Source organism: Hemicordylus capensis, chromosome 1 (assembly GCF_027244095.1).
Source record: "Hemicordylus capensis ecotype Gifberg chromosome 1, rHemCap1.1.pri, whole genome shotgun sequence".
NCBI lineage: Eukaryota > Metazoa > Chordata > Lepidosauria > Squamata > Cordylidae > Hemicordylus > Hemicordylus capensis.
This window is the reverse complement of record NC_069657.1, coordinates 159,738,029-159,764,242: the sequence shown is the minus strand read 5'-3', so window position 1 is coordinate 159,764,242 and position 26,214 is coordinate 159,738,029. Positions and strand designations below refer to the sequence as shown.

Here is a 26,214-nt window from a genome sequence, read left to right as displayed (position 1 = left end):
TCTTGGGAGATAGTGTATTCTGGATGGTGGTGTGAGGATTGATCACCCTTCCTTCTCCAAAGATGGCTTTTCCACTTGCTCTCACATCCTGGCCAAACTGCTGTTCCTTCCGTGGGGTTCCAGGTACATGTTTACAAGGACAAATATGCATCTGGACCCCACAAAGGAGAAGATGCTATTTGTGGTGGTGGTGGTAGACCAGACGCTTTCTCTATCAGATGCTTTTGAGCAAAAAAGCATCTGGTAGAGAAATGGTTAAGCACCTCCTTTGCTCTCTGCTACTTCTCTTCAAAATTGCAGCCTTCAGAGGATGCTTTTGGTTTAAAAACCAACAACAACATTGTTACACATTTGCATGCACTGTATGTAATGTGTAATTTGCTTCTCACTTTCAAATGTGCACACACAGGACAGGGCTGTCAGTTGCACGCAATGATGGTTCTTGGTTGCAGCATATGTATATTACTAGAATATAAGAATGCACTTTGAGACTTCATACTGAATTATGAACTGATAGAAGAAAATCTGATTAGTTACTATACAGGACAGCTCTGTCTAGACATCAGATTATGGTACCTTCCTACTTTAATCATCTGAATTAGCCACTTGTGGAGAAGAGGATTTCTTAAAAGTAGTAATTATCTCAAAAACTGCTCTCTGTATAGCAGCACATGACTTAACCTTCAGTAGAATTGAAGAATTGTCATCAGAAAGTTGGCCCCATTGATATGCCAAGGCCAACTTGAGCTAAAATACCTTGCTCAAATAAGCAGCTTACTTGTGTGACCAGTATAAGGTGGCAGCTAGAAATTTGATCACAAGTTTCAAACAAGTTCATAGCTTGTCTTCTACAAAAACAATCAAAAGAATGGAAGTTGTAACTTTCATTTTCATAGTAGGGGAGCCGTGATCATCTGTAATCTTTTTTTATGGCTCCTTTGTTGCAGTACTTCTGCAAGCTGACTGCAAATGTGACTTTTTTTTTAAAGTACAAATTGGCCCCCAGCATATAGTCAAAACTGGCCCATAATCAGGCCAAACTAGATGCAGTGGCAGCAGACCTGTGACTTACTTTCACACATTTTTACACTGCCAGAATTCAAATCTCTAGCTAATTTCCACAATTTAAAAAAAGCAAACTGCACATAGTATGTGTCTTGAGTGTCTTTTTAAAGGCAGTGGCACAGCAGGGAAATGCTTGACTAACAGGCAGAAGGTTGCTGGTTCAAATCCCCACTGGTATTTCCCAGACTATGGGAAACACCTGTATCAGGCAGCAGCAATACAGGAAGATGCTGAAAGGCATCATCTCATACTGCACAGGAGAAGGCATTGGCAAACCCCTCCTGTATTCTACCAAAGAAAAACAACAGGGCTCTGTGGGCACCAGGAGTCGAAATCGACTTGATGGCACACTGTACCTTTTTTACCAGAGATGATGAGACTCTTATTTTGATAGGGAGTATATTCCATAGCCCCAGGGTGGCTGCAGAGAAGCCCAGGTCCTGAGTTGCCATCAGACCAGCTGGTGACAACCGTAGAGGGACTTCTAACAGGTGGCGAGGTTTCATGACAAACTCTTGAACATTCTTTCTTTCTTTATTATTTTATTTATTCGATTTTTAGACCGCCCTTACAGAATAGCTCAGGGCAGTTCACAAATATCATAAAACAGTTAAAATCAATCAATGATTTTAACTTTAAACCTTTAAACTTAAACCTTTAAACATGGGACTGTCCAGACGAAGTCTATAAACAGGTGTGAAATTTGAAGTGCAGAAGGAATGCATGGGCCGAGGGGTGCTGAAGCCTCCACCATCCTCCATTTTCCCTCCTTCCCCTCAACTGCTTTGAAGGTCAGCTATGGGGAAAATGATCTTCAGTAATGGACTTCAGGGTGAAAAGTGTCATATAGGTAGATATTGCTGGATGGATTTTTAACACTATTTGAACTTCGAACTAGATCCCACAGTGTCAGTGTTTTCTATATCACTAAACTTAACAAAAGTTCATAGCAAAGTTTTCTATGTACAGTGGTCCCTCGACTTACAAACTACTCGACATAAGTATTTTTTGAGTTACAAACGGCAGTTTTAGATCCGGTTTTAGATGCGGTTTTTTCAACTTACAAATTTTTAGATGGGGTTTCCTCGACTTACAAATTTTTAGATGGGGTTTCCTCGACTTACAAATTTTACATGCGGTTTCCTTGACTTGCCTGCCTGTTTACTGCCTGTTTATTCTTGAAAAGAAATGTTCCTGTGCAGTTTGCAAGCCTTACTGGGGGTCTGGGTCTTTTTTCTAGGCTCCGGAACGCATTAATCCGTTCCCAATGCATTCCTATGGGAAACCGCTTTTCGACTTACGAATTTTTCGACTTACAAATGTGCATTCGGAACAGATTAATTTCGTAAGTAGAGGGACCACTGTATTATATTGGGAGACAACTTCATACTGCATTGCCAGTCCCCTACTGTACCAATTTCGTTTGTTGTCTGTGTATTCAGGGCTTATATGTTGTTATCATACTCCAATAAATTATAACAGCACGGTTAAAACGGTGGGTTAATCTTTGCCTTTCCAGGGTGATGTTAAAGTTTTGCCAAAAAAAAAAAAAAAGCCATTGAAAGCATCCAAGACAAAGAAAGCTTTAAACTTTAAATCCATTAAGTGCATCATATCCCCAAAGCAGCAATTAGTTAAACAAAATGGTATTTAAGAAAACAAAAAGAAGTGTTCTGAACTCTTTTGATATGGAAAAACATGTGGTTAAGCTTGCAAAGATACTTGGTTGGCTGTTTAGACAAGAGTTCATGTTAAAATAAATGGCCTTTTGAATTTGCAAGACTCATCAGTCAGTCTGCCTTTCCTTAAGAGTGCTAAAGAAATGATTTTTTTAAAAAAAGTTAGCAGAGTGTTGATACATACTAACAACACTTAGCCTAATTTTTGGTCTTGTTTCTCAGCAATATACAGTGCTCTGCTTCAAGTTATGGGGCCAGATTAAAAACATTGGGATAGACCAAATCCTTAGTCTCTATATCTTTCTGACCTATGAATTACCGTATTTTATGGACTATAAGACTCACTTTTTTCCTCGAAAAATATCCGCCAAAATTCAGGTGCGTCTTATATGTTTTAACAGTCTAATATGTTAAAACTCTGAAAAACTGGATTAAAATTAAGGTGCGTCTTATAGTCCGTAGCGTCTTATAGTCCGTAAAATACGGTATGCTATTGATGTCAGCTTAGGTAAGAAACTTGTTTGACAATGGCTAAGAGATGGGCTGACATCCTGACTAAATTTACTTGAAGTCTCATTGAAATTAAAAGGATACGTTAGGCATGCATAACTTGTCCTTTTCATTTCAATGGGATTTCCTTAAATAAATTTAGTCTAGATGTCAGCCAGGTGTTTAGTCCATTAGCCCAATCTGAAGAGGATCTTCCATTAGCTACACTTGCCAAACTCTGTCAGGCGCCTGTCCGTCAGGTGTCCAAGTCAAGATCGCTGTCAAGGTCACAGGCAGCTCTTTGAAGTCCTCCCCCCACCCCGGTCTGCAAAGAAAACACAAGAGAATACTTTACTACAGTAGTCCGTCTCCCCTGAAAAATCAGTCCGCTCACCAGATAGCACGGTTCCAGAGCAAAAGGAGTGCAAGGCGTTCCCGGGGGAGGCATTGCAGCTAGGGCAGCTGTCAGGACTTAGTCAGGTAGCAGAGTAGCAGCAGGAAAAGCCTGGGTCTCTATAGAGGCCAACACAAAGCTGGGGTTTCCTCTGAATCGGAGGCTCGGCTGTAACAGGCTCAAAGAGACCTGTTGCTTCCAGCGCCTAGCTGCAGCCTTCGGGCTTGATTTATAGCTGCACTTAATTGTTCTCCGCCTTTGGCCCATAGATACAGGATCTATCTGGTTTGTAAAGCAGCTGTCTGCTTCTCCTGAGTTCTTCTACCTGTTGTCTGCATCTAATCAGTCTCCTCTTGCGAGGATGCAAAGGTGCCTCAGTGTTCTGCTCTCCATTCCCTGTCGCTGCTACCTCTGATGGTCCCAGTTGTCCTGAAGCTTCAAGTGGACCTGCCTCAGGTATCTGCTGTGGGCTGACAGCTGGGCTCTGCCCCTCAGGTTCCCCTGCAACTGCTGGCAGACTGTCAGCTTCCCCTTCCTCTTCACTATCTGAGGAAAGGGGCATGACAAACTCACTGAAACACTGTACATTTCACCAAGAATCACCAGTAGGTACCATGCACTTGCTCTCACTCTTTTTTACCATATTCATTCATGGGCTTGGTGGCTCTGGCAGTCCAGTGGCTATCCTTTGGCAGACTTCTGAATATTCTTCCTGAAGGAACGAGGACACTGCATGCTTTTCTTGTGAGGCATTCAGCACTTAGCATTCAACACTTTTTGAATACTTGAGTTGTTTACGTGAATTACCTAAGTAATCCTTACAACAACCCTGGGTGGTAGATCAATATATTTCCCTGCATATTTCAGATGGAAGGGGAGGAGGGCCGTTGAGACATTCTTGCATGGAGGCCATCCAATATGTTAATAGCTGGACCAAGGTTTGAACCAGATTTTCCCCAGCTCATTTGCTTAGCCCCTATCTTAAACCATCTCTTAACAGACTTCTGTTGTATTCAGAGCAACAGGTAATTAGGAGGGGGCGGGGACTTAGAGCAGCCTGGAGCTTTGTTGTATTCCTAATGAGGACACAGCAAGCATTCCAATTTGGCCATACTCAGTAACTTTTGGCGCTTAGTCTTTAATGCAGGCAGCCTGAGTGGTTTATGACGAATACTGTATGCTGCTTCCAATACTTGGTATAAATGCAAAATCTAATCCATTCCCCCCCCCCATCTCACCCCATAACTGTTTAGACTGCTGTCTTGTTAGTAATGAGTCAGAGCCAAAAAACAGAGCAAATATGCAATTATTTCTTCTCTTTTCCTTTTACCTTGCAATAAAAGAGCATTATGTAACTTCTACAGCACTGAATAGACAAATTATTATTGATAATAGCTAAACTTAGATCAAATAGTGGCTTTGTGCTATGCCACAATGTTCTTTCAAGTATTCAAAGAAGGGGAAATGTTCCAATTTGTCAGCCAACTAGACAAATAATGGTAATTATTCTTTTAACTTCTACGAGGACTTATGTCATGCTGCATGCATTGTGCATACAAAATAAGTTCGATATTCGCTCCAGTGGGTATGACTGATGCATAAAAGATGCATTATTTTTATTTTAAAAATGCTCTTAAAAGAGTAAATGCTTACTCTTAAAGGAGGACAGGGGAAAAAATATCCTAATATCAAAGCTTCTCATTTAACGGGGTCACGAGCAATTTCCCCCCCAAAATGGGCATCGGCCAGCATGGTGCACTTCATTGTGAAAAACATGTTACAGTCTGATTTATTGCTCACTGTTGTGTAATGCAGAGCTAAATCAGCAGAAAAGATGGCTATTTAGAGAAGTAGCTTATGAAATATTTAAGCAGTTGTTATTAAAGTTTTTAGTAGGGTTGCTGAAACCCATTTAAAAGCCTTTGGACTTGACCCACTTTCTTAACACTCTGGCTTAATTATCAATAGGCCTAAATATATGAAGTAGGCCTGTCTTGCTCAGAATGAACCAGTGTCCAAATCTACGAGGAGAAATATGGAGCAGGGAAGAGGTTACACAATTATGTGCATACCACAGCTTCCCCTTCCGATCTCAGCCACTCTCATATGTCTGATCTCTGAAGGTCAGATAGTGGCCTTCCTGGTTACCCTCGCAAGCCCAAATCAGATTTAGAGACTCACAGTATATGAGCATGAGGACATGGCAGAAAGCTCATCAGAACAGTGCCCCAAAATATATCTTTATTTCTGGCATTCCTTGGTGCATTTCAAGTTATTTACCAAGGTAAGGAACCAAGAGTACAGCCAGTTCACATGCAAACATGATACAATATCCCCCCCCCCCCCCGTTTCTACATCCATTCTCAGACTTTGTGTGTGCACTACATTTTCGTGGAATTTACTCTGAATAAACTAGTTTTAGCCTAAGGTCTTTTGTCCTCTGAACCCCAAATAATGTTAGGTATTTACCTTCCACACAAATGGGAGAATTCATGTTCTTGATTGGGTTAGTTATCTACACTGCCTAGAGATGTATATTGTATATAGCAGGCGGAATATAAATATGATAGATAAATAAAATTAAATTAGATGGGAGAATGATTTCTAGGCACCATGTTTGGCTGACATCCAAACTAACACTAAAGGTAAAGTGTGCTGTCAAGTCGATTTCGATTCCTGGCACCCACAGAGCCCTATGGTTTTCTTTGGTAGAATACAGGAGGGGTTTATCATTGACTCCTGCTTGTTAAGTCAAGCATTTCCCTGCTGCGCCATTAGGTGGCTCTAGACTAACACTGCACTAGTACAAACAAGTTGCACTAATGGACGCATGTTGTGCTAGCTAGGTACACTAATTTGGGAGCTTGCATTCCAGACTAGTATTGTGCTGGTGCAACGGGGTACACTTGTAAAACCTGCTATGGAATATCTTCCTCAGCCCTTCTGCGGTTCACCTTTTGCTGCAAAACCTCTTCCTCCGTCCAGGCCCACTTTTGGTAGGGTGCATTGTTCCCTTGAATTTTTTTCATCAGTGAGCAGAACAGGTTTTGTTCTGGGCGGCAGTATCAAGGCAGTGTGCACACATGTGCATTATTATGTGCCACTATAGATACAACACACAAACACCAAAAATATGGAAGGAAATAAGTGTACTTTACAATTCTATTTATCTGTCTTCTGTTTTAGAAGCAATTGTATTTGCCATTGGTGGTTAGAAGTGGCCTATAAAATAATAATAGAGAAATAAAACCCTTGCTTTCTTATTCTTATCCTGTAAAATATTGATTGCCTGAGTGTTAGTTGCTCCTATAAAACTGATAGTTACGCAGTAGACTTCCCATTTCCTTCCAAATATCTTGGAGATCGGAATAACACATGCCTTAGATTAGCCAAACTAACTGCTTACCAAAGGGCCTTAACTGTAAATTGATTAATTTGTACATTTTTGTTCCATCTTTTGGAACAAAAGATTTGAACCTTCAAGGAAGGTAATAACACCAGAAATTTAAAGATAGATAAACATAGGAAGCGGCCATATACCAAGTCAGGCCATTGGTCCATCTAGCTCTGTATTGTCTACACAGACTGGCAGCGGCTTTTCCAAGGTTGCAACTGGCAGGAGTCTCTCTCAGTCCTATCTGAAGATTCCATGGAGGGGAACTTAGAACCTTGTTTGTGCAAGCGTGCAGGATTGAATTTTATTTTAGTTTAGTTTAGTTTTTGTATTTGCAGAAGAAATTCTGAACAACTTTCCCTCAATTTATTAGCATTTAAAGACAAACCAGCATTTAAAGGGCTTTTAAAATGAGTTTCCTGTTATGAAGCAAGTGTATAATAGATTTTTTGGTGCAGAAGGGAGAAATGCTTAATGTTCACTTTAGCAATTTGTGAAGCCACCTTCAAGAAGCTGGGGTGCTTTAATGCATTACAAGCTTAGCATTCAGAAGATAGCCATTTCCTAGTAATCCCCATTTAAAAATAAAATCAGTGAATTGAACAGTTGCTGCTGACAGACTCTGGGGACACTGCTGGCCGCTCAAGCCTCCAAATGCACAACAGGCTCCCCCCAGGCAGAGGCGTATCTAGGGAAAATAGCGCCTAGGGCAAGCACTGAAATTGCACCCCTGTCCAAACATCTGATACCCATCTTTCAGATAACTTTACCATAATTTTCAAGTCAGCAGTCTTCCTCAATGTCCTCACATGTGCACAGATAGATTAAGTAACTAGTAAATGGCCATCAAGGGTCCATTTAACTGTAAATCAACTTAATCATCACCTAAAAGTATAACAGCATATACTTTGGAGGAATATCTAAAGGAATAGGCAACAAGATTTAAATTGATAATTTAAAAAATATGAATGTGACTAAACACCTGCAGTCTGAAATGGTACAATTGAGAAAACTTAAAAGTATTAATTACTTAATTTTTAATGTGGTGATTTAAATGACAACTGAGATTGACAGGATCCATTCTGACAGAACACTACTAAGGCAACAATTCTTAAATATTTGCAAGAAATTCTAGCAAACTGAACAGAAATTTACTCCATGGAGGACATTTAGCAACAGGTTGCAAGGATAATGTGCAACTTTTCATTTTTCTTTGAACATTCAATGCTGTCTCTGGTTGCATTCTCATAATCATAGCAATCCTGGTTAAAGAGTTAAACAGGATTGCCAAGCCCCTTGGAGCTGGTTGTGATAACGCAAATTTTCCGGGCAAACCGCTGTTATTAAAACACATTTAATCGGGATAGATAACCAGGTTACTATCAAATACACAGTGGTTGTCTCTTTTTGTCCCAAGCAGCTGGTTATACTACATATATACAATTCAAGTACACTGCACTACAGTTAGTGGTTCTTTTTATCACAGAACTGTTTTAAAATATAGAACAACTCTGATTGGGATGATTTTGGCCCGAGACTTTTCCATTTCCCCCAAACAGCCCTATTGGCTAAAATGGCACTATGTCACAGAACATACCTGAGAAAAGGGGACAGGAGGGGAATTAATACCACAATAATTATTGGGTTTCTTCAACACTGTAACAAATTAGTGGTGGATCAATTAATCTATCAATATTGCCTCTTAAATATTTCATCAGCAAGGTTTCATTATCAAGTTTGATCCGAAAGATTTTGCATTATCAGTGAAAAATACTTTTCATAATGTATTTATAGTTAAAGGGTAGAATATTTTAATACACATCTAACCCTAAGAACAGAACACAATGGCTCTGCAAAAAAAACTGGTCAGAGTTCCCATACGGAATGACTGCTCTGGTAACTTGTGAAGATGATGTCAGGAGAAGTGGGTGGTCTAATAAGAATTGCCCCAAAGAGATATTCCAGTGACTGTTGGCCACACTATTATATTTCTTCAGCTACTTGGGAAATTATAACAATTAACATCCATGCATCAAAACTTCAGTTTGTTGAATGCTAAGCTGAAAAGAAGCAGATCTGAATATCAGAAGGGCTCCTGTGAACTGAAGTTCTCAGCAGGCAAGTAAGTTAGTAACACAAAGGATGGGGGCAATAGACCTTTTGGTGGCAGAAGCATCTATTCCCCTTTCTCTCCCTCCTGAGAGGGAGAGAAAGGAAGAATAGATGTTTTCAGGCCGCAAGCACTGCCTGAAATGATGCAGAAGAGTTTGCTCAGGCTCTTTGGAGCTTGAGGCCATGCCCCCTTTGACATCACATGAAAAGGGGGCATGGCCTAGAGCTCCAGGGCTTGAGGCCATGCCCCCCTTTGACATCACATGCAAAGGGGCATGGCCTCGAGCTCCAAAGAGCCTGAGCAAACTCTTCAGCGTCATTTCAGGCAGTGCTTGCTGCCTGAAAGCATCTATTCTTCCTTTCTCTCCCTTTCTGGAGGGAGAGAAAGGGGAATAGATGCTTTTAGGCAGCAAACGCTGCCTGAAATAAAGAGCAAGTGCTCGCTGGGGCGGGGAGCGGGGCTCCTCTCCAGATGCAGTTGGGTCGGGGGTGGGGCATGGCAGGCACTTTGCGCCCCCCTGTAATGGCGCCCAGGGCACGTGCCCTGCCTTCCCCACTCTCGTTACACCCCTGACCCCAGGAGTGCTAACGCAAATGGAAAGAATTAATGTACCGCGCAAAGCGCAACACACAAACTTTCTTTACCTCCCCTCCTTGACAATCTGCCACTTACATTGGCAGAATCTTGCCTGTTTCTTCCTTGCAGTGGTCACACCGTGGTGCTGAGGCAGCTCTGGGCTTCAGGGAGCCACCACTGTCTCCACCTTCTCCTCCTCCACCTCCGTCCTCCTCTGGCTCCATCTGCAGATCTTGATGGAAGTCTCACAAGTGGAGAATTTGAACTTTCCCAATGAGACTTTGGATGAGATCTGAAGCCAGACCTGGAGGAGGAGGAGGAGGCCTGGCCGGGGGGAGGGAGGAGGAGGCAATGGCCTGGCCAGGGAGAGGGAAAAACCAGGACCTTGGCGGGCAGTTGGGTGGTAGTGGCAGGAGCAGCAGCACAGCAAGACTGCATGCATGCCAGAAACAGGTGCGCGAGGGTGGGGGGGGTCTTATATCTTGTACATGTATGCGCATGTGCGCACCTTAGAGGGAACAGTGGTAGGCTGAATCGGGGCACATGTCCTGAGCCCTGTGACCTGTAAAGTTTGAATAGCCTACATAGGCAATTTGGAACTCTAATGGCTTGACACATGTCTTTCAGCAGAGAGTTGCAAATGGCCCACATGAACTATTTCAGGATTGAAAGACTAGCTCCTCAGCAGTCCCGGGGTCTCTGAAGTGTCACTCATGCCAGGCTTTGCCTGGCCTTCTGCCTGCCTAGCATTGCACATCTGCCAAACTCTGCCCAGAGAGAGAGAGAGAGAGAGAGAGAGAGAGAGAGAGAGAGAGAGAGAGATGCTACAGCAGGACTTGGAGCTGGAGCTCAGCCCGCCACCAGAAGTTGATCCGTTGAGCCCCCACAGCCCTCTTTGCCCTGCATTCCGCACCTACCTAGGAACAGCCCTGCCTCTACCCATATATTGTAGAAATGGTGCAAAGCTATCCACTATCCTTATTGTGTTAAGTGCAATGATTGTGCAACATTCACAATATGACCAAAAAATACAGAGCTGCAAGTTTGTCATGACTTGGAACCACTTAAATAAATAAAACAAGTAAGTCATGAGTAACTGAAGTACTATTGATTTCAATGGGACTTAGTCAGGACTAACTTAATCTGGATCCTTCACTAACAGTACAACTGAAATCTAGTATAACTAGCTGATTCGGTGCAGAGCATCTGCACCTCCTATTTCTCCCTGTCTCTCTCCCTCACCCCCACATCTTCATTTCGTCTTCAGCCCCAGTCCATTCTCTCACTCCCGGTCCCCTTTCCCCTCACCGCCCTCCAGCGGTGCTTTCCCTCACTGCCCGCTGGCCTGGCCGCCATTTTCCCTCACCGGCTTCCCTGGCCACCACTTTCTCTCCTCGCTGGCCAGCCTGGCCACTGTCTGCCCGTTCCCACCGCTATCCAGCAACTGCTTGCGAACTCTCTCAAGAGCTTCCATGTGTGGGATTATCAATGGGTACATTTAAGAGAAAGATGGATGGATGTCAGGGGCATGAAGCTTCAGGAAGTTTCATAAGAGGACTATTCATACATTATGTTGTACATAGGGGCGTAACTATAATAGGGCAAGAGGAGACAGTTGTCTGGGGGCCCACTGCCTTGGGGGGACCCTCAGAGGCAAATCACATGACTTACTCCCCCAACTGTGCACCCGGCTGGGCTTCCTTCAGTTGTATTCATCCTCCGAAATTGATGTGAATGTTAAGACCTGGAGCTACCAGAACAGCATGTCTTTCTCTAGTACCATTAAATGACTTGCATCGTCCACAATTTACAAAACCTTTTAAAAAAATGATTTAGGATGATGTTCTGTTGTGGCACATAGGTTATATCTATATCTATATCTATATCTATATCATCTATCTATATAAATTTTACTATGCTTTTTGTTACCACTATTCAGCCTCATTTAAGATTTCTTTACTTCAAGAGCTGAGCTTCAATGACAGGGGGCCCATTTAAAAAACTTGTCTCTGGGCCCACTCCAACCTTGCTACGCCCCTGGTTGTACAGGTGTGTGTACACACATACAATTTTTGTGTGACTGATTGTCCCACAGCCAGCCATCCAGTTTAGAAGTCACAACAGACACTGGGCCCCTTCAAAATGTATAGTACAAAATGTGTGTACTGCTGTACACATGTTGAGTATAATGTGTGATTAACTGTATGCACAGTATGTTACATGCACAGATGTGTCTTCTGTATCCAGATTGTATGCACATTAAATGTACCATATGAATAGAGCTAAGGATACTGAGATGCGGCTCTCACTATCAGTGAGACCTGGTTTTGCGGGGAGAGTGGGCTGTCCCCGCAGACGAGCAGGGCGGGAACCCTGGGCGGCCAGATCGGCCACCCACACGACTGCCGGCTCTGTGACAGAGCCGGTGGGGGTTGGGGAGTTCGGGGGCCGCGTGGCCCCTGGAAGCTCCAGGGCCGCGTGGCCCCCGGAAGATACTGGGGAGACCCCTGAGCCGGGAGGCTGCTTTTCAGCCTCCCGCCGGCGGGTGTACTCGTGAGTAGCCGCACCGCGGAGCTGCACCGCGGCTACTCACGATCCGAAAAACTGGGTTTGCGGAACGCTGTTTAAGGGGCAGGCTACTTGAACGGGTTACGCTAGCGGAGGTTAGCCCGATTTTCTACAATCGTGTGAATAGCCTCTTAGTCTTCTGAGTGGAATCTTCAGCATACGCATACACACACACACACACACACACACACACACACACACACACACTTTAATTGCACTTCTCAGAGTTCCTTGGGGTATGCTTCTTTAGATTAGTGATTCATTAGAAGTACTTGATTTGATTTGATTTGATTTGAATGAGTAGTGCATAGCAATGATATAGGTTTATAATATTGCTGTGAGGAAAAATGTTTTAGTCATAAACAATGAAATAAGATGTTCTGGAAAGCTTTGATGTGCTGGAGCACTGCAGTTATGTTGTAGTACTCATACTGCTCTCTTTTTAGAAGTTTTGGAATGCTTGGCTACTGGTAGATAATCCTTATGGCTATTTCCAGATCAATGATTTTACGGGCACCCTAGTCCATTTTTCATGCTTTGGTTCTTCGTTTTTCAATGTGCAAGAGCTGTGGATGTGACAGGCTTAGCATTTTGACCAATGTGCCAGATGTAATGACAGAAAGCTGTAGGATAATCAGAGTTGTATTGAAGACCCTCTACAGTTCTGGGGCAGAAAATATTGCTCTGAAACATTCAATAGTTTGCTTTGAAAACCCCACTCCAATCGGGAACAATACACAGTTTTATTTTGACGATTATTTTCTCTCCTCATCTCCTTGTGCCTGAAGGCATTAACTTGTCACTCGTCATTAGCTTTGTCTAAAGAACTGCCTTCTGTGAACACGCAACATGTCAATAACACTCAGACACCAGTGAAGAAAGGTTTAGCATGTGGTGCTCTGACAAGTTCAAAGCAAACCACTCCATTGCTCAGTGAAATGGAAGGATGGCTGTGAGGAGAAAGAGAGGGAGAGGGAACATACAGTCTTACAACATTTTAAAGTGGTGACTTGCTTGCCCAATGGCAATAAGAGGCCCTTCAGTCACCTTGCAAATGAGATTTTCCTTAAGATGACTTAAAAAAAAAAAGTGGTGGAATTATCATGGTGGAACCATGTTTGTTTATAGGAACCAAGAAGAGAAGTGTGGTATAAATTATCCTTTGAGCAGAAGGGAATGTTCAAGGGCCTGCAACTATTGCCTGGGGTGCATACTACAAGGTGAAACGGTGCTCATTTTGTATAGGTAACAGAGGTTTTGCACTCATCATAGCTCCTTGTGTGACAAAGTAAGAACAATGGTGGGAGCACTCTTAAATGAGCCGGCATAGCGTAGTGGTTAGAGTGTTGGACTAGGACGGGGAAGACCCAAGTTCAAATCCCATTGCAGCCGTGAAACTCTCTGGGTGACTCTGGGCCAGTCATGTATCTCTCAGCCTAACCTACCTCACAGGGTTGTTGTGAGGATAAAAATAACCATGTACACCTCTGAGCTCCTCAGAGGTTGTTGTGAGGATAAAAATAACCATGTACACCTCTGAGCTCCTCAGAGGAAGAGTAGGCTATAAATGTAAAACATAAAATTTAAAAAAGTGGTTTCTTCATGCATGAGGGCCTTTTAAAAAAGGACCTTGTCTACTTGTTTCCTGCCTAAAATCACACTGCTTGGAGTGTGTCATTTCTTACTGCTTACAATGTGTTACTTCTTACGATGTGTCTCTAAGTAATTACTGGTTTAGTAAAAATTTGTTCTTTTCATAGCCGATCAAATTGCTACCATTAGCAACGCAATATGTAAAGCAATCATTCAGACATTTACACAGCACGATGTCAAACTCTTTCATGCTGTTCTGAGGGAGCCTTCTATATTTTTAGTCTCTTAAAATTTATCTTTTATTATTATTATTTATTTTATTTTTTATTTAAATGTTCAGAATCCACAATTGGGCTTTACAGGATGGTATCTTAGGTGGTCTGGACTTGGTGGATGGGAGATTTAACACCTGGCAAATTATTATCTTCCAGATCATATCCAAAATTCAATCTTTCGGCCTCATTTCTGTATTTGTAAGTGTAAATCATTGTGCCCTCCCCCAAAGAGTTAAGAACATAAGAACAGCCCTGCTGGATCAGGCTCAAGGCCCATCTAGTTCAACATCCTGTTTCACACAGTGGCCCACCAGATGCCGCTGGAAGCCACAGGCCCGAGTTGAGGGCATGCCCTCTCTCCTGCTGTTATTCCCCCACAACTGGTACTCAGGGGCCTCCTGCCTTTGAGGCTGAAGGTAGCCTATAGCCCTCTGAGTTGTAAAGGTAAGGATTGTAAAGGGAGAGAAGCCAAGCTTAGAATACTTGCCTTTAAGGAAAATAATATAGCCCTAACCACACATTGTGTTCAATGCACAAACAATCTGTGGACAGTGTATGCACGTACAGATCTACAGGCAGTCACATGAAATGGTTTATGTGCAGTGGTACAGATCCTATCTGTACCCTACTTTTCAAGGGGCCTGCACCCAGGTTCCCTTTTGAAGTAAACACATGTATGGTCATTCACACAGAAACTTGTACATATGTATCAGTATCTGTATGTACATACAACATAATGCCTGAATAGGGCTTACATAATGCCTGAATAGGGATGATAATTTGCTTTATATGGCTTACTGTATTTAGTGAATTTTCTTTACTTTGGATGGTAGTGGTGAAGTGGCTTAGGTTCCTTTCTTTCCATTTGTACCCAGAAGCACACACCTTCCCAACATGGTTTAATGGATGAACACTTTCCAGTTCAGTGAACAGTCAACTTCAAATCAAGAGTGATTGGAGTGATTAATCACACTTTATTAAGTGTGCACTGCTCTGTTTTTTTACTGGTAACCAATCCACATTAAAGTGATATTGAATGCGTACTCCTAGAGATATCAACACACTGTCGTCATAGTTTCATTTGTTTGCTTTAAATGGCAGCTGCTTCTGGACAAGGAAGAGAAGGTCTGCAGAGATGGTCTTCGGCATGTTATTTGGATATTCAAAATGTATACAGGAAACTGCTATGATGGACATCTAAATTCAAGGGGTGGAGCTAGAAGGTCAAGAGAGTGAATGGCAGGATGGACAGGGAGAGACGAAGAACATTGATAGTTACAAAGACTTTGGAATTTTTAAATGTATTGATTTTGTATCTCACGTTACTTCTATGGAACTCAAGGTAGCATACATGGGATTCCCAGCAGTCTCCTGTCCAGGTACTGACTAGACCTTTTTAGCTTCGGCAAAGTTGATGAATTATGTGCTTTCAGACCATGCTCTGGAGCCATCTTCAACTTTTATTCCAAGGAGTGTGGCATAGGGATGTGGAGACCCAGGTTCCAGTTCTCACCCAGTCATGAAGCTCACTGGGTAACCTTGAGCCATCCACACTTTTTCAGTCTAACCTACTTTACAGGGTTGCTGTGAGGATAGAAGGGTGGCCCATGTACAGCTTCCCTGAGCTCCTTGGAGGAAAGGTGTGGTGCAAATGCCCAAGTCAGTACATGTTATACAAATAGTACTGCAGAAGGTACTTTTACTGAAGATTAGTCAAAATTCTGTTTTTCTTTTTCTTACATATCTTTAGTCCGCTATTGCATAGCACAGATATGAACTTGTGAATTTCTGAAGGTCTCAAGATAATTTTAATAGAGGACATTGTACTTTTCAGGGGAGGTATTCATACCTTTGAGGAGCTTAAAATCAAATCTCACCTTGAAAAATAAACCAGAGGTTTAAAATGAAGCCATTTATAATCCATCAGGATTGATGGGATATTCGTGTTAATGTTCCATGTGAATTAAACTGTGTGTGACTTTTCATGTCAAAATTGTTTCCCTGAGTCTTAAATCATGTATAATGTTCAGGGGGTGGGGGGAGGCTTTTCAGCATCTCATAATTGTCATCTAATTCATATCATGTGTGAATTCTTTTCCTCTTGTCTGTAGCCTATAGCCCTGTGTACCTCTTCCTGGTAATTTACACGCCATTCATTTTAGTGAGGTTAGATGTCTGTTATGATGAAAATACCAACGTTCTAAAGATTAAATTGATTTTCTTCCTTTCTCTTTCCCCTTTCCCTTGCTTCTAGAAACAGTATTGCTGCTTCAGCAGTGTGTGCCTTCAATCTCAGTGCTATTACACAAGCCTTCAATGGGCCTTTCCGATACCAAGAAAATCCCAGATCTGCATGGCTGCCAACAATTAACCCCATCCCCAATTTCCAGGTATTTTGAATGCAAGGTTGCACACCATTTGGTTTCCTCTTTGGTGGGACAGTTGGACAACCAGCTAGCATGTCCAATTTATATATGGGGAGCACATGTTCAAATCCCCACCTAGTTGCAAGCGTTATGAAGATCTTGGACAACTCTAGCTCTTAGCCTAACATGACCTCATCGTGGAGAGGAAACCAAACTTGAGAGCTTATGTTAGACTGAGAGATAGCAAATTAATCACATTGCCCAAGTTTGGTTTAACTTTAATCTGAATCTCAACCCCATCATTGTCCAGTATGCTTGTTTTGTGAAGCCATCCTTACATTACTCCTGTGATTGTGGAGAGACTACATGGAGGTGGGATGTGGGAGGTAATAGGATGTATCTACTTCCCATACTGGCACTACCTCTCCTCAGGACCCATGATTTTGATAGTAACCACATTTTACACCCCTCCGATGTGGTCTTGCCTCTATGTACATTACAGAGTAGCATGAGAGGAAGCCATGTAGAAGTGGCAACTATTACTATGATACTAAGGTAAGGTAAGAACTGGACCTAAATCCAAAGAATATGTTTAATAAAGTAAGAATTAGAATGTTATGTAAGGTGATTAACCTCTAGGCCACCATCACTCGTGCTACTGCTCTTCCTTCTACTGAACATGTACTTAGTGCCAACAGTATGCCAAATTATTAGTTTGGGATTCAGGCTCTCAGAGAGGAATGTTGTAAAAGGCCTCCTGAATCAGTTTAGAGAAAAAATATTGATCTTTCATACCCTCTGACTCTCAAGCTAGAGAGGAACCTTCAGGAAGGGAGTGGAGATATAATGTGATGTGCCTCTCTTCTATTTCTGCTACTGCTCCTCCATCCCATCCCATGTAAATGTTTACACCAAGTGGGAGGGAAGTTACAGCACCCCTGCTATTTGGATCAGCTGACTTGCTTTTCAGAAGTACAGCTTTTGAGAAGTATACAGGTGAAACTCGGAAAATTAGAATATCGTGCAAAAGTCCATTAATTTCAGTAATGCAAATTAAAAGGTGAAACTGATATATGAGACAGATGCATTACATGCAAAGCGAGATAAGTCAAGCCTTAATTTGTTATAATTGTGATGATCATGGCGTACAGCTCATGAAAACCCCAAATCCACAATCTCAGAAAATTAGAATATTACATGGAACCAAGAAGACAAGGATTGAAGAATAGAACAATATCGGACCTCTGAAAAGTATACAGTGTACTGTGCTTGATTGGCCAGCAAACTTGCCTGACCTGACCCCATAGGGAATCTATGGGGCATTGCCAAGAGAAGGATGAGAGACATGAGACCAAACAATGCAGAATTGCTGAAGGCCGCTAATGAAGCATCCTGGTCTTCCATAATACCTCATCAGTGCCACAGGCTGATAGCATCCATGCCACGCCGCATTGAGGCAGTAATTGCTGCAAAAGGGGCCCAAACCAAGTACTGCTTATACTTTTCAGAGGTCCGATATTGTTCTATTCTTCAATCCTTGTCTTCTTGGTTCCATGTAATATTCTACTTTTCTGAGATTGTGGATTTGGGGTTTTCATGAGCTGTACGCCATGATCATCACAATTATAACAAATTAAGGCTTGACTTATCTCGCTTTGCATGTAATGCATCTGTCTCATATATCAGTTTCACCTTTTAATTTGCATTACTGAAATTAATGGACTTTTGCACGATATTCTAATTTTCCGAGTTTCACCTGTATCTACTCACATTTGAGTGGACTGCAGCCAGTTTTTACTCAGAAATAATCAGGATTATCATGGAATATAGGGGGACCAACATTTGATAGCATCCAGTTAAGCTTATGACTTCCTTCCAAGGGGCTAAAGATGAGCATAATGTTAGTTTCCTTATCAAGAATACCCATGGTTACCTCAGACAGAATATCTGTGGTTTAGCAAGACTTTAGTACAATCTGGGTGATATTTTCTTTATCTTCAATAAAATGCAGGTGTGCTGTCCAGGAAGATTCTTAGTACCAGGATACATATCCTGTACACTAGCTACCATACAAACTTTGGGTCCATAGGAGCAAGTAGAGGGCTATAATTTTGAATGTTTCCAACTCATGAAGCAGTCAGGGATATTTTGGACCAGCCATTTTTTCAAAAAAGCATAAAATCTCTTCTGCTGCAGAAGAGGTGTGAAAAGATTACAAAACCAAGATACGAGTTTCACAAAAGAAAAGGGAATGTATGTGGTGAGCGACAGGAAGATTGCAAAAAGAGATTAGAACATTTTTCAAGTACAAAAGGAACAAAAGGTCAATAAATGGCCTTCAGCAGATGACAAAGGTAATTTAGTGGCTGAGAAGAAACTATTGTGGAAAAAAATTAATTCCTCACTGTGTTGTTTGGTTGAAGGAACGATGCCAAAAAGCTTTTCTTCCAAAAAAGGAAGATAAACTACAGAATCGGCAGGTTATAAGGAAATTAGAACAAAATAATGGAGAAATATAAGGATACATATTTGGTATTTACTGTATCTGTGGAGTTAATTGATACTCTTCTATTCCATAAGAGCAGAAAATGCAATTCTGCAATTCATTATATTCCCAACCAATAACATGTCTCCCATCAATGATGGTCCATGCAGGAAAAAGAAGACAGGGGCAAAACTGAGAAAGAATATCTGAATCAAAGTTGAAGAAGAGGTCAAAAAATACAATGGGAATGAAAGGGCAATGGCAGAATGGTTTTTCTAGACATCCAATAGAAAATAAGGATTCTCAAACAGAAATTGGGTCTGCTAATAAACATGCACGCTCTGGTTTGTTCTTGGTGGAAAAGAGAGATAAGTGTAGTTGGCCCAGCTGGTTCCATATCTATCTTGTAAATGTGATTAACTGATAAGGCTCTGAATTTGTTGTCCAAATTGTCACCTTGCTACGTGTAATGTATATGAACACTCCTCTGAGTGTTGTAATTGGAGCACTTACAAGATCCAATCCTGGTAGTGAGCCAAGGCAAAGAGGTAAATATGCTCACTCATTATCATTATGCGTGATAATCATCACTCATTAATAGATGTAATCCCTATTGCATCAAGGGATGTAATATTATGCTTATATCCCTTTTCCCAAAAGACTGTCATGGATGGCCATGAGAAATGTGGATACCTGCTGTGCCTGCAAAGATTTAAGAATGGTTAGTAGGTTGGAGGTCGTTCCTAAGTGTGGCTTCAAATAAGGGGAAAGCAGTATTCATGGTGGAAGAGAGCGATTCCCTCTGCCCCAGAACTTCAGTACGCGAGCTCCACGAAAAGGTTTTGGTGATAGGGCCTGGACAAGGAACCTTATCTCATGTCACTCTGTGTGTCCTTGTTTATTCATTTCGTTTAGGAAGTTTTAAATCCCTATCGTCTGAATTGTGTTTTTCGTAGTACTGCAATACAGTAAAGAGTACTAGTGTTGGCAAACATCTATATTGTGCAGGAGAATGAGCAAACTTGCCACTTCTAATACATTTTTAGTACTGGAAGCCATATTAGGGATCGAGCTAGGCTTGCATTGAGCCAGCCCGGTTCAGGCAGTCTGAGTTCAAACCGTACGGACCCCCAAAGTGGGGTGAGGTCTGAGTTCGAACCAAACCGCTTCCCTGTTCCAAGAACTGGCTCACGGGCTGCCTCGGGGGGTATACTTGTAAAGCGGAATCCGGTGAGTTATCTGGGTATACTTGTAAAGGGAACTACTAAATGGTGGAGGAGGGAAAGTAGGATTTACCTTAATAATTAAGGCGGCGGGGATGGCAGAGGCGGGCCAGCCTGGGCCAGCTGCGGCCTCGTTCAGGCCTCTGCGCACACACAGAGGCCCAAACCGGGTCACAGTGGGCCTTGACTCTCATTGGGGAGGCAGGCAGTGGGGTTGGAGGGAGTGTTCTCTCTAATGTTTTTCATCTGTGTGTGGAATGAGTTTTGTTCTGAGCGGGAGTATCAAGGCCGTGTGTGCACACATGCATTCAGAATGCCGCCTTCCTGATTCAATCTGAGTGGAATCTAAAATTAACTGAGCAGACACAAAAAAGCTTGTGAGTGCAGGCATGTGTGAACGTCTTAGAGGGAACATTGGTTGGATGAGCTCCCGCTGAAGCCTCCTATGTCTCTGCCGCTGTCCCTGCCATCTTAATTGTTAAGGTAAATACTACTTCCCCCCCCCGCCCCATTTAGTGTAGGGAATTCCCTTTACTTGTAAAAGGGAATGCTCACTGGATTCCCCTTTACAAGTATATCCCTCAAGCTGGTCTGGACCAGGCCAGGTTGGCCAGATACGAGCTGAACTGGCAAAACCAGTTCCGTGCACATCCCTAAGCCATATCTGTAGATCCATATCAGAATGGACAGCAAAGAGATTGTCTACAGTAGAAAGTCCAGAAGTAAAGTAGATGAAACTTCCCTTCCTCCGCCCCCACTGATATTCTGTCCTCCCATCTTCAGTGTGGAACGTTGAATGATGATAGCCCCAATGAAAACCTGACAGAAAGGATCCTTCAGGATGCCCAGCGCTTATTCCTGATGAATGATGTTGTGCAGCCTGTTTCAGTGGATCCATATGTCACTCAGGACAACATCCGTTTTTCTAAACTGGTGGTTGACATTGTTCAAGGAAAGGACACACTTTACCATGTAATGTACATTGGGACAGGTAAGTGCCTTTACACCAGGAAACTTCTTCTGTGTGTCAATTTCCTAGTTAGTTAAATTGTGGTGATATGAAGAAATGTTTCTGGGTCTTTAAAGGTTAGTGAAGAAAGCTGCCACAAACCCTTGGAATATACTGTGTAGCTTTAAATAGTTGGCTGGATTGCATAGTGAAGTTCAAAAAGCTCGAGTAGAAGGTATCATGGGAGACCGTATTAGAAATTATAACTTTTACTTATGTGATAGAAGTTAAGTTAAACATTTCAATCAGAATATATGCCTGAGCTCTTGCCTTTTAAAAACAATTATTTCATTATATATTAAGAATGAGTTGACTTAGCAGTAAGATATATGGCTTTTCTAAGTGTTCATATAATTTATCCTGTGAATACTGTATAGGCATCATCTGACTCAGAGGTTATCAGGCAGATTGTCCCATAATTTATCTACCTTTTACTGCCACTTACTTTGAATGTGATTAGCTTTGATGTATTTCCAGTAACAAAAGCCATTCAGGAACAAAAGTTAGCTTCTTAAACAAGTCAAGGCTCTCAAACTGCAGAGATAATATGATAGGACTTATGTGCAGTAACTTCAAAATGAAAATGTCCAATTGGGCTGCTATTAGACAAATCAAGTTGATCTACCATCTTGAATGTTATTGTTGTGTGTATGTATGTATATGTGTGTGTGTGTGTGTGTGTATATATATATATATATATATATATATATATATATATATATATATATATGATGAATATTTATATACCGCTTTTCAACAAAAAGTTCCCAAAGGCGGTGTGTGTGTATATATATATATCTATATATAGATATAGTTCTTTCCCCTCAAAGGGCTCATAATCTAAAAAGGAAACAAACACCAGCAACAGCTAGTGGAGGGATGCTGTGCTGGGGATGGATAGGGCCAATTGCTCTCCTCCTGTTAAATAAAGAGAATCACCGCTTTAAGAAGGTGACTCTTCGTTCAGTTAGCAAGACCTTGATACACACACCCAGAAAGCCAGCAGTGAGATGAGCATATGGACTTTTGGAGGGGGAGGGTATTCCACAACCTAAGTGTCTCCGTCAACAAAGCCCTTTTTCTTGTGGCACCTGTTGTACCTCAGGTGGTATGAGCAGTATCAAGAGGGCCTTTGCTGCTGAATTGACTGTCTGAGTCTATTTGTACAGGAATGCCCAAATAAGTGAAGCTCTCACCAAAAGATCTGAATCAATTTTCTGAGTATATTTTATCGGTGTGTAGGAAAAGGAAAATTGGAGAGCAGGAAAAAAAATGTGTCAAAGCAGCCATGTAAATAGGATGCCATTAATTTTCACTCTGTGTGTTAGATGATAAACTGAATCAACCTCTTGGAGATTTACTTGTCTCTTGTTTCTTGTTCTGCTAGAGCATGGCACCATTTTGAAGGCACTTTCTACAACTAATAAGAGCCTGAGGAGCTGTTATTTAGAGGAAATGCAGATTCTTCCCGCCAGCCAAAAGGAACCAATCCAGAGCCTCCAAATCCTGCACAGTGACAGATCACTCTTTGTGGGTTTGAATAATGGCGTGCTAAAAATTCCTCTGGAGAGATGTTCAATGTACAGAACAGAAGGGTAAGAAAATTTATGGCTCTGATATATTTTGCACCAGCTTAAAACAAAAGCACCAGGGGAACATATTGCAGTCTGATTCATTTTAGAATGCCTTTCTTCACCATTCAGAGAGAGGCAGAAGATACTGATGGGCACAGATAACCTATAGAAATAAAGTTATTATTTGTAGGCAACATTCTTACTAATCCTGATTAGAAGTTAATTCTGTGTGTTTAAAATATTCATTCATTCATTCATTCATTCATTCATTGTCCAGTCATTCATTCTGCTTCTTGTAAACTGTTGCATCAAAGTTGATTTTATTGTCCTATTATGCATGCAATTCTGACAACAAGGTTTCATAGCAATATTCTCAAAATCATTGCCTCCTCTCCCCCCGTTAAACTATTTATAGCATCAGGACCTGTCTGTGTCTTGTGAGTCTAATGCCCATACAGAGGGGTTTGTATTTTTAATATATATTCCAAAAAACGGGCCTGAATTAACTCATAATAGACATTTCCCTGACATTACTTAATTTTGTATGCATAAGCATGAAAGAGGTTGAATAGTGCTTAGGACATAGCTAAGTGGCAGGTTTTGCTGTGGGTGGTTTCAGAACAAATTTACTTGTTTGACTACATTTGTGGTTCACTCCGGAGCTCTGTGTGTGTTCAGCTGTAGTTTGCAAATCCATTTATAACCGTAGTTCGCCTGGCTCAGCTATAACAGCCAACGTGGTTTGGTGTAAAATAAGAATGAAATTGAGGTGCATGAGATGATGGAGGAGGAGGGAATATGTAAGAAGAGGGCTCATGTAGTATAGGGGCATGGTTTGGCATTATGTCTGTATGTGTGTATCAGTGAAGTATGAACAAGACATTTAGCAGGTTGCCTCTCATCCTTGATGTATGAATTGACTATCATTACTGAACTGTGCGAAGCTAGGGACCTGTACTTTGATCCTGGGTCATCAGGGCTTTTTAAAGGACAATTCAGAACTTCACAATGGTATGTGCGTGTAATTTGCATGTGTAGTATGCACCGCTACAACATATGCCTGTGCATTTTTCTTGCTTATGCGCACATACTTTGTTGCCTAGAGCAGGGCTACTCAACTTTGGCCCTCCTGCAGATGTTGGCCTCCAATTCCCATAATCCCTGGCTATTGGCCACTGTGGCTGGGGATTGTAGGAGTTGTAGTTCAAAAATTGCTGGAGGGGCTTGAGTTCAGCAGGCCAGGCCTAGAGTCACGTTCCATGATATTTAGAAGCCTATGCAGAGTGGGCGAAACTCAGAACCGGGAATTTGACAGCACTATTGCAAAAGAGCATTATATTCATTGGTTAAGACTGTGAGGAGTAGCAGTGGAATCTGCTTCAGCGATCTTCATCATTTTTCAAGTGGGGGCCACTTTGGCAAAAAATCTTCCATTTGAGAGCCATTTCGCGCTGTGCTGATCTCCACACAGTACTGCACTTTTCTCAGTGCTAGTAGGGCCCTTTAAGAGAGGTTGAGCCCACTCTTAAGAGCTCTTTGGGAAAAGTGTATGTGGCCCTTCCCAGCGCTCTGTGAATGCCTTCCAAGATGGTGCAAGAACTCAAAATGGTCGCATTTCCCTTAAGGACGCCCCCCCCCCCCCCACCAATGCACTGTACTGTGCAGTGGGGTCACCGCCGTATTGTGCCAGGGTGACTATGCAAAATATTCAGCTTTGGCTGAAGTTTCACACAGGCCAAGTAAACCATTAGTCAGGGGGCTACATTTAGGGTTGATGGGAGCTGCCACTGGTCCTCAGGCCTTACAATGAAGGACATTGATCTACAGAATGCATCTCTGGTAGGGAGAGGATGGTACGTTGATCTGGGCCTGGAGAAACCTGGACTACTTACTTTACTTTTCTCATTGTTATCAGTCACTTTTTACACAGTCTATGTTTGTGCATTATATTTACACAACTTGACTTGACTTGCATGACTTGAATTTTTGAAGTACACAAATCTTCTCTTGGTACTTGCACTTCCCCCCTCATTTTTGGAACTGCACATTTTGTGTCTGATTGCATATTTTTAAAAGTCCAGTGGGTCATGGAAGATAAATTAGGTGTGTGTTTTGTATGGCTATCTGTGCTCAATCAAAAGCATCTTGATAGGCAAGGGGGGAAAAAATAGTGCCAAGAGCATATGTGGGGGCGTGCCCTTTTACTTGTGGCAAGCCCACTTTGAACAAACTGCTCATAGTTTTGCTCTGTATCTGTCGCTTTTGGCCTTGTGAAGCTGCTTCCCACAATATTAGCCCAGTCCAAAATGAGTTTTATATTGTATGAAAGTAGTCCTAATGTGTGTGAGAGGAATAGTTCACTCTCCCTCCCCTCCTCCTCTCTGTAGGTACAGAGAAGAGAAACTAATGGGCATAACTGGGGTCTCCCTCAGGGTCTTACAGCTGCCCAGCACTGTATGATGAGCAGCCATCTAGCTGCTTATATCCCCATGCTGCTATGGGCAGATCTAAAGAGCACATAAATATTACATCACAACAAGCGTGTTCTGAATAGTCTGTCTTAACTGTCTCCCGAGGCATCTGTCTGCCAGTGTCTTCTAGTCCAGAGTTCTACAGGTCAGAACAGTCATACCTGTTTAGGTGTCTAGGTGTTCTAAAAATTGCTTTTTGAAGCCAATCACTCATTTTCAGGCAGGGGCGACACCTGAAAGAGTGCCATGTTTATACTGTCAGCTCTTAAGATAGAAAGGAGAAAACATTTTTATTTTTTTTTTGGTTCCCAGTTTTCATTCCTGAGTGCAGTCTTGCTATCCAAGAGCTCTGAGGACAAAAGGTTTGTATGTCTCAGATGACCTTGCCTTAGAGCACTTGCAGAATTTTGACAGGCTTTGAATTTTCACCAAGCTTCTCAAGATGAGTGTTAGGTGTCCCCTCCACCCCAAGTAAGTTAAAGCAAGTGTTGGGCAGTGTGCATTTACTGCTTTCCAATGCATCTGGGCGACCTTGCGTTTGTCACCTTGTAGAACTGGTGGGTGAGCAACAGTAACAACAGGTGTGTACCTGTTCCTCTTTTTCTTGTGTTGTTGTGAAATTTGGGATTAGTATCTCACCGTTCAACCTGTGTGTATGAAAGGGTGTGTGTGGGGGGGGGGGCTGCTTGTTCATTGTGCAGTTTGTTAAAGCAGAGTTTTGGGGGACAATTAACAGTACTTTGGGGAGTTACCTACCTCCTTGGCTGTCACCACTGCTCGCTGAGTCTGGCAGCTGGGTTGCTGCTGAACACAAGAGCCGCCCACCACCCCTTCCACTGAGCCTGGCACCTGAATGGCTGCTGAGCACAAGGCCCGCCCAATGCCCTCTCCATTGAGCCTGGCTCCTGGGTTGTTGCTGGGCACGAAGACTGCCCACAGC

General features: G+C 42.2%; 1 protein-coding gene across 11 annotated transcripts in view; it reads left to right on the top strand.

Annotated features, from left to right (window-relative positions):
- Positions 1-26,214, top strand: part of SEMA5B (semaphorin 5B) — a 576,167-nt gene that overhangs the window by 450,561 nt on the left and 99,392 nt on the right. For 10 of the 11 annotated variants that reach the window (XM_053256885.1, XM_053256858.1, XM_053256907.1 and 7 more), the window contains 3 exons: positions 16,401-16,536; positions 21,004-21,211; positions 22,617-22,824. In XM_053256885.1, coding sequence (XP_053112860.1) covers positions 16,401-16,536; positions 21,004-21,211; positions 22,617-22,824 — 552 coding nt within the window. The remainder of the gene's footprint in view (positions 1-16,400; positions 16,537-21,003; positions 21,212-22,616; positions 22,825-26,214) is intronic. The other variant, XM_053256927.1, reaches the window with a different exon arrangement.